The 8,237-nt window shown below is 44.7% G+C and overlaps 1 protein-coding gene across 1 annotated transcript; it reads left to right on the top strand.

Annotated features, from left to right (window-relative positions):
* The first annotated feature begins 282 nt into the window (after positions 1 to 282).
* Positions 283 to 7,805, top strand: FAM240A (family with sequence similarity 240 member A). The gene is made up of 2 exons (XM_003409693.3): positions 283 to 1,216; positions 7,645 to 7,805. The coding sequence occupies exons 1-2, from the start codon at positions 1,074 to 1,076 to the stop codon at positions 7,733 to 7,735; spliced, it is 234 nt and encodes a 77-aa protein (XP_003409741.1). The 5' UTR covers positions 283 to 1,073; the 3' UTR covers positions 7,736 to 7,805.
* Positions 7,806 to 8,237: the final 432 nt, after the last annotated feature.

The raw sequence follows: 8,237 nt of genomic DNA, 5'->3' as shown, positions 1-8,237 counted from the left end.
CTGTAACTCCTCAAGTCTCTCACCTGTAAGACAAGGAAGGTAATGCCCACCTCACGGGATTGTCTTGGTAACTAAGTGGACTTGTTACCAATCGCCAGTCGGACACAAAGGGTCCTTGTCTTTTCCCGGGTAAGAATATATGTGAAAGACAAACTTGAATCTCCAGCAAGTTTTATTTTGCTTGAGTCAAGCAAAAGGAATCAGCGGGGATCGAAGCCTCTCTAAAAGACTGACTAGACAAGTGAAGCAAGGTTAGGGCTTATATGGGTTCGGTGGAGACAACAGAGTGATGAATATTTAGTGGGCTCCTTTCAAGGGGTAGGGGTAGGTACTTCTCGGAATGGCGATGTATGTTAATTAGGTTGTGTATGCATCTGGACTCCAAGATGGAACCTGCTGATATTCAAGATGGAGTCCTCCTGATAGCCTTTGGCATCACTTATTATGGGATATAGTGCAAGCGCACTGATCTTTGGCACTACATCACCATCTTCGGAAGGCTAAGGAAAGTTAAACAGCGGTCACACTTTGTTCTGGACATGCGGGAGCCTGTAAAGGGGGAAGGGACTAGAAAAACACTTAAGAAGGAGATAGTAATTCACAGGTGTTTCAGCCTTATCTCAGGTTGACAGGGTGTGGTTCCTGTTTACCTCACTTCTAGATGGTAATCTTTTAACAGCTCTTTTGTTCCACCAGCACAGTTAACCCTATCTGTCTCAGCCTGAGGCACATAAAATGCCCAGCACACATTACATGCTTCACAAAAAGTTGAGAAGTCATGATTCTGTGAGGAAGAAGGAAGAGCAGGGGTATTTGCCAAGTGCCTGTTACTTGCCAGGCTGCATGTGGGGAGCTTCTGAGTTCACGATCTCACTATGTCCTGACAATAAGCCATGAGGTGACTGTTGTTCTCAATGTGTGAGGACAAGTGAGTAGACCGTCAAAGGCTCTGTGACTGGCCAGGGTCTCCCTCATGTAAATGGCAGGATCTGGATTCAAATGACATCTGTCTCCTGCAGAGCCTGAAGGGTCGTGTTGTGCGGGGGTTCAGCTGCTGTTTTCTTTTCCAGGGGATGAACAGTCAATACGTCCACCGGGAGGTCTTCTTTAGGAACACCTGTAACGAGCTCAGACGCTTCTGGGAAAAGGAGATTGGCAAACAGACTTACTACCGAGAATCAGAGGAACACCGTCTGGGAAGAAGTGCCCTGAGAAAGTACGTGGCTTGTTTCTCTGTTGTTGTTTTTTCAAAAGCAAAATTAACTTCCTCAGCAAAATACCAGATGGCCATCTTAGAGGACTAAATTGGTTTAATTTCCCCTGCATACTGTTCTGCCACCATCTATAGTTATGGGCAGTAATTAAAAAAAATTTTTTTTCAGGTAACAAGTATATACTCTAATTCTTTATAAATATCTCTCTCATCTCTCTGTCACCATTTCTAGCTCATGAGGACTACACCACCATCACCATTACCAGTACCACCTCCATCGCCACTGCCACCATTACCACCAACACCAACACTTCTGCCACCACCAACACCTCTGTTACTGGAGAATAGCCTCGGTTCTTGTCTTCAGTGTAGGAAAGAATTCAAACACTGAGACAAATAGTGACAAGCGAGCAGAGGTTTATTAGCAAGCAGAGGGTTAGTAGCAAAATACACTTGACCAGGGAGCATCAAGCGGGCTACTCAGGTAGAGAAAGAATCTGAGTGCCCCGATCATTTTCTTAGGGTTTTATACCCTTCTTGTCTCTTAATCTCTCCCTGTTAACATTTAACAGCCAAGTCAGGGACCCCTGTAGAGAGTATTTCCTTGGCTTAATGTTTAATTACCAAGTTAGGAACCTTAACAAGTTAGGGACCCCTATAGGGATCATTTCCTTGGCTTAACGTTTAACTATGTAGGGACCATCTTATTGAGGAATGTTACCACCCCTTGTCTCTTCCTCTGTAGGGACTATCTTATTGAGGAATGTCACTACCCCTTGTCTCTTCCTCTTCCCGAGTGCGAGCTCTCCCCCTCCCTCTTACACCTGTACTGCCAACACCTCTACCACCACCAACGCCCCTACAGCCACCAACACCCCTACCGCCACCAACACCTCTACCGCCACCAACACCCCTACCGCCACCAACACCTCTACCGCCACCATCACCTCTACCACCACCAACTCCCCAAATTTGGTATAACAGTTGTGTCTGTGAAAAGCAGAACAGGGTAGCTATGAAATAGAATTGACTCAACAGAAACTTTTTTTTTCAAGGCTAATTAGCAAATACGGAATCTACGAACACTGAAGATCAACTGTACATGTGCGGTACCTATGCATCTAGCAAAGGACTTCAAGGAAATAAACTTTTTGGTTGGTGGGACGACCGGAGACTTTTAACCTATTACTTACCCTTCTCCCCCTTTTCCGAGTTGAATCCAGGTAGCCAGGTTCCAAAGGATCTCTGCTCTTCACCACTACTCTGTTGTCCCTTCACAAAATGAAGAAAACAATTCCAGCTCATTAGGTTGTTGTGAGACTTGAATCAAAAACCAAACCAGCTCCCACTGAGTCGATTCAAACTCCTGGTGACCCCATGTGTTTCAGAGTAGAACTATGCTCCAGTAGGTTTTCAATGGCTGTGATCTTTCAGAAGTAGATTGCGAGGCCTTTCTTCTGAGACACCTCTGGGTAGATTCAAACCACCAACTTTTTAGACAGTAGCTTGAATAAAAACCAGAAAACCAAACCCATTGCCATCAAGTTGACTCCGACTCATGGCGGCCCTATAGAGCAGAGTAGAACTGCCCGTAGGGTTTCCAAGGAACAGCTGGTGAATTCAAACTGCTGACCTTTTGGTTAGCAGCCAAACGACTCCCCACTGTGCCAGCAGGGCTCCTAGCTTGAATAACATGTACCTAAAGCACCCGGCAGAGTATCTGGCCCCAGGTCAGGGCTCACGAATCTTAGCTCCCTTCCTGCTGCCTTCTTTTGATTAGTATTTGCTTATACATCTTTTCCACCTTTTCATTTTCAACTTATCATAGCTTCTGTGTATCTTTTTGCATAGCATATAATTGGATTGAAGGTTTTTCAAACCTGGCATATTTCGTTCATTAATTGGTGAGTTTGGTTCTTTTACTCACCTTTTGACTTGTTTCTACCATTTTAGTTACTATAAAGTGTTTGATTTTGTTCCCCTTTTTCTCTGTTCCTTTGATCCTTTTCTTACTTTTAAGTTGATGTCTATGTTAGTTTCAGCTCTTCTCTTTATTGTTATTTTCATTCTACTTGCTTTGGGTTTATTCTGTTGCTCTTTTCCCAGCTCTTTGTGTCAAATGTGAGGCACATTGCTTCTCCGTCTTTATTCTAATCTAGTCATCAAAGGCTATAACCTTCCTCTAAGTAAAGCTTTAGATGCATCTCATGTGTTTACTTTTTTTACTTTTTAATTTTTTAGTATATCTCTTTAAATCTATTCAATTTCTAAGAGAGATTAACTGAGGAATAATTGGCATGTGATCAAGCACACATATTTGTAGTGTACCACTCGGTAAGTTTTGACACATGTGTACACTCATGAGACCATCACCAAACCCAACATGATGAACATAGCCCTCACCCCAAACGTTTCCTCGTGCCCGTGGTAACCCCTCCCTCCTGCTCTTCCCTGCCCACTTTCATCCCCAGGCAACCTCTGATCTGCTTTCTGCCACTACAGATTAGTTTTCACTTTTCAGAAGTTAGTATAAATAGAATCATACATTATGTATCTTTCGTGTCGGTTTCATCCATGTTGTTCCATGTATCAATAGTTGGCAAGTATGTGATGCAACTGGAACTCTCGTACACTGCTTGTGGGAATGTAAAAATGGTACAACTACTTTGGAAAACAATTTGGCAGTTTCTTAATAACTTAAACATTCACTACCATATGATTCAAGGAGCCCTGGTGGCACAATGGTTAAATACTCACCTGCTAACAGAAAGTCAGCAGTTAGAACTCGCCATCAGCTCCTTAGGAGAAAGACCCGGCAATCTGCTCCCATAAAGATTACAGCCTAGGAAACCCTATGGGCCAGTTCTACTCTGTTTGATCGCGTCACTATGAATGGATTTGACTCCATGGCACAAAACAACAACCATAAGACTCAGCCATTCCACTCCTAGGTGTTTACCCAAGACAGTACATATCCACACAAAGACTTGTACACAAATGTTGGTAGCAGCTTTATTTGTAATAGCCCAAAATAGGAAATAACTCAAATGTCTATTAGCAGGTAAAGGGATAAACAAATAAATTATGGTATATCAATACAATAATATCTTTTATGAATTGTGCTTTTGGTGTTTGTGGTATAATGAATTACTTATATGGCCCTTCTAGCCATGGTCTTTGTGCCTCTCACAGTGACTGAGTGGGTCTATGCAAATAAGGTATATGGAACCTGTGATGATTGGGGTTATGTGTCAACTTGGCTAGGCCATGATTCCCAATATTGTATGGTTGTCCTCCATTTTATGTGTTATGGATCCTGACCTCTACATGTTGATAAGGCAGGATTAGTGTAGAGTGTGTCTTGTGTCTCGGTCTTGAAAGAGGGCGCAACTCAAGTCCCACCCTTACTAAAGTTACACCCTTCCCTGGGGTGTGGCCTATATCTAAGATATATGTGCGTGTCCTGGCAGGGCTCTGTCTCTCTCTGCATCTGGATCCCAAGTCTGTTTAGTGATCAGTTGACCTCCAGTTCTTGGGACTTGAGCCAGAGGCTTGCTGTCTGACCTACTGATTCTGGAATTTGCTGGCCTCCACAGCCTCTTGGGCAGCCTATCATCTGACCTGATTCACCAGCTCCTGCAGCCTTGTGAGCCAGCAGCCTATGGTCTGAACTGCTGGTTGGGTTCATCAGGCTCTGCAGCCGTGTAGATCCGGAGAAGCCTACACCTGACCCATGAGTTTGGGAGTTGCCAGCCTCCACAACCTCATGGGCCATTTCCTTTATATGGTTCATGAGTTCTGTGAGACATTTCAGTGACTTAAGGAACCCAAAGACTGGAGGGAGTAGTCAACGAGGGGAGAGGGAGTAGTCAACGAGGGGAGAGGGAGTAGTCAACGAGGGGAGAGGGAGTAGTCGATGTTAGAGATGATGAAACGGGACAGCAGTTTGCAGAAGCTGGATGTTTGGGACATCTTTAACCTCTGCCTCATATGAACCAGCTTTGTCCTGATCCTTATAAAAGAAATTAGTTGTTTAGTGTTGAAAGGTTATCTTCTAAGATTTTTCTTCCCTTTGATTTAGAAGTTTTACATTTACATTTAGGTCAATAATTCATCTTTTTTTTTGTTGTTGTTTTTCAGTTTGAAGGAGAAAGCTTTTATTGGCACACTGATTCCTTTCATTGTTAAATTGGTAGGGTAAGCAGTGATTTTTAAAAACAAAACAGTAAAAACTGTTTTTCCCAAACTAGTTTCATCATGGTATTAGAGGTGGGTAGGTCCGTCAGTCAAATCACGACCACCCAGTTTTAAGCCATATCATTGGGAGACGGAGCCCTGGTGGTGCAGTGATTAAGAGCTACAGAGTCCAACCAAGAGGTCCGCAGCTTGAATCCACCAGCCTCTCGTTGGAAACCCTATGGTGCAGTTCTACTCCCCTGTAGGGTCGCTATTAGTTGGGATTGACTTGACAGCAACAGGTATTGGGAGACAGTCTGTAAAACCAGTGTAGCTCTTCTAACTCAGAACCGTGCATTCACACGATCAGTAGAGATGCCTTAAAAATAAAATTTCTATTAAAAAAGAATCATGCCACAGAAAAGTCCAGAGAAGGTTGGCAACATTGCAAAGCTCAATAGATACAGGGGCCCTGGGAGAATGTGGCTTTCTTCAAAGGGCTGCCCCCCACCAGCTCTCCTCTCAACCCATTCTAGAAAGCTACTTGCATAGAGGTACTGCTTATGTGAAAATTTAAATCTTTTTGTTAGGAATTACATTTTCCAATCCTTTGGAAACCGGAAGTCAACCTCTTTAGGTCCTCACACTGTCTTGCTCCCTGGAGGGAAGTCAGCCTCTTTAGGTCCTGACTCTGTCTTGCTCCCTGGAGGGAAGTCAACTCCTTTAGGTCCCCACTCTGTCTTGCTCCCTGAAGATGCACTGGTGGGGAGGGTGTGGAGGGTCCTTGCAGCAGGAGCTGGAGCAGCAGGCACTATGAACAGTACTAGTCTACACACAGTACTAGTACACGGGAAAGGAATCAATTTGCTTTCAGCAGTGGCTTACACGGTTGGTTTGCACTGTGAGGATCAGTCCACCAAACAGGCTGGGAGGCCGCCAGGACTTGGATTTGCCTTCTGTGCAAACAGCTCTGTCTACTCCAGAAACGATCAGCTCCAATAGTAGACACAAGGTTTGGCCCAATCCAGTCCTTCAGACAGTGAAGCATACCAGCCACCGTCCAAAAGCTCTTATGTCTTATCAGAACAAAAGAATTAAAGACATTCTAACTCTCCCTCACCCTCCAGGCCCCCACCCCCAGCCCAGGTGGCTCTATCACACCTGTTGCTCACCTGATTGGGGGGCGATGAGTGGTGGACGGGTGTGCCCACTCTGTCACGCGGTCACCACCACTCATCAGGTCAGGAGGGTGGATGGCAGGTGATCGCCCAGGGTTGTGTGGTCACCACTGCTTGCTGGGTAGGGGTGGGGGTGGGGGGCAGGCAGGTGCCACTGGTTGGGTAGGGGGCAGTGTTGAGTCTTAGGTCCCTCACTGGGTGGGCAGGGAGGGTGGCAGACAAGGCTGGGTAAGGGGGGGAAAAGGAGTTTGTATTATGGTCTGTGGTCAGGTGGAGTGGTGGGTATGAGATCCTCCACAACTTCCAATCAGGAAGGTGGGAGGAGGGGGAGTGCACCCCTTTGGCTAGCAGACATGGGTGCCCTGGCACTTCCTGTTCACCACAGCCAGCAGTTAGGACCTGCCCCCATCCAGTGCAAGGACCACCAGGCATCACCGCTCATGAATATACCTTACTTCTGGATCCTGGCTCCCTCCCTAGTCTGTGGACGGCAGCATCCTTGGAATTTTACCTTCCCTTCTGTGTTTTCCTTCCTTAGATCCCAATCATGATGGGCTCGCCTTGCTTCTCTCTGGGTGTGTTTATGCAGTTTCTCTGTCTTACTGGAATGCTGTGAAGTTGCTTTCCTGTGCTCCTCCCTCCGGGTCACTACTGGCTTTGTCTCAAGATGGCCATGTTGAGCCAGGACAACTGACTATATATATACATATACGTATAGATTTAAATTTGCAAGTCTTCTGCATGTCTTTTAAAACCTGAACACACACACACACACAACCTTAAGGGAAAAAAAAAAGTGAAAAACTTCTCTAGACTAAACAAACAAAAAAAAACCAGTTGCCTTCAAATCCAACTCATGGCAACTCCATGTGTTTTGAGTAGGACTGCACTCCATATGGCTTTCAAGGCTGTGACCATCTCAGAAGCCGATCATCAGGCACCTCTGGGGGGGGTTCCAACCACCAACCTTTTGGTTAGTAGTTAAGTGCTTAATTATTCATGCCACCCAGAGACTCCTCTGGACCAACAGCCATAAAATGAATGCCCAGTCTATATGCGTTTTGTTTCTGTCCTCAGGCTCAGAGAAGAATGGAGGCAGAAGCTGGAAACAAAGCTGAGGCTACGGAATAACCCAGATGAGACTGAAAAGAAGGCAAATGTTGGCTGAGAGTTTCCTGGGCATTGACAGGAGGGGACATAAAGCACTGAGGTCATTCTGCTAGAAGTCAACGCAAATCCCTGAGTCCCTCTGCTTTACCCATCAGATCTGGTGCTATTGTTTCCCCACCCTTGAAGGAATTTCCCTATGAATCCTTCCTCAGTGCTAAATGGGAGCTTTATTCACTTCAGTCCTCTTTGCACATCTCTAAAGGTGCAATGTACTTTATTTGCACGTAATTATCTTCTAATCTTGAAACCTAAATAGTTTAAATTCTAAGTACCCCAAGGAGGATGATCTTGATGGTCTTAATTTAACCACTGTGCAGTAGATTTGCTTCACCATTTCTCCTCAGATGCCTAGTTTCAAGTAATCATATCTCATGTTTTCTTTTTTTGTAGAAAAGAAAACCACCTACCTGCAGAAAAAGAAATATGGTAAATAGCCATGAAAATAAAGTTTGAAAATAAATTAAGTCGATATTCTTTTTGTTTTTTTCTTCATGTGAATT

This window comes from Loxodonta africana, chromosome 22, assembly GCF_030014295.1.
Source record: "Loxodonta africana isolate mLoxAfr1 chromosome 22, mLoxAfr1.hap2, whole genome shotgun sequence".
In the NCBI taxonomy this organism is placed as follows: Eukaryota; Metazoa; Chordata; class Mammalia; order Proboscidea; family Elephantidae; genus Loxodonta; species Loxodonta africana.
This window is presented reverse-complemented; position numbering and strand designations above follow the sequence as displayed.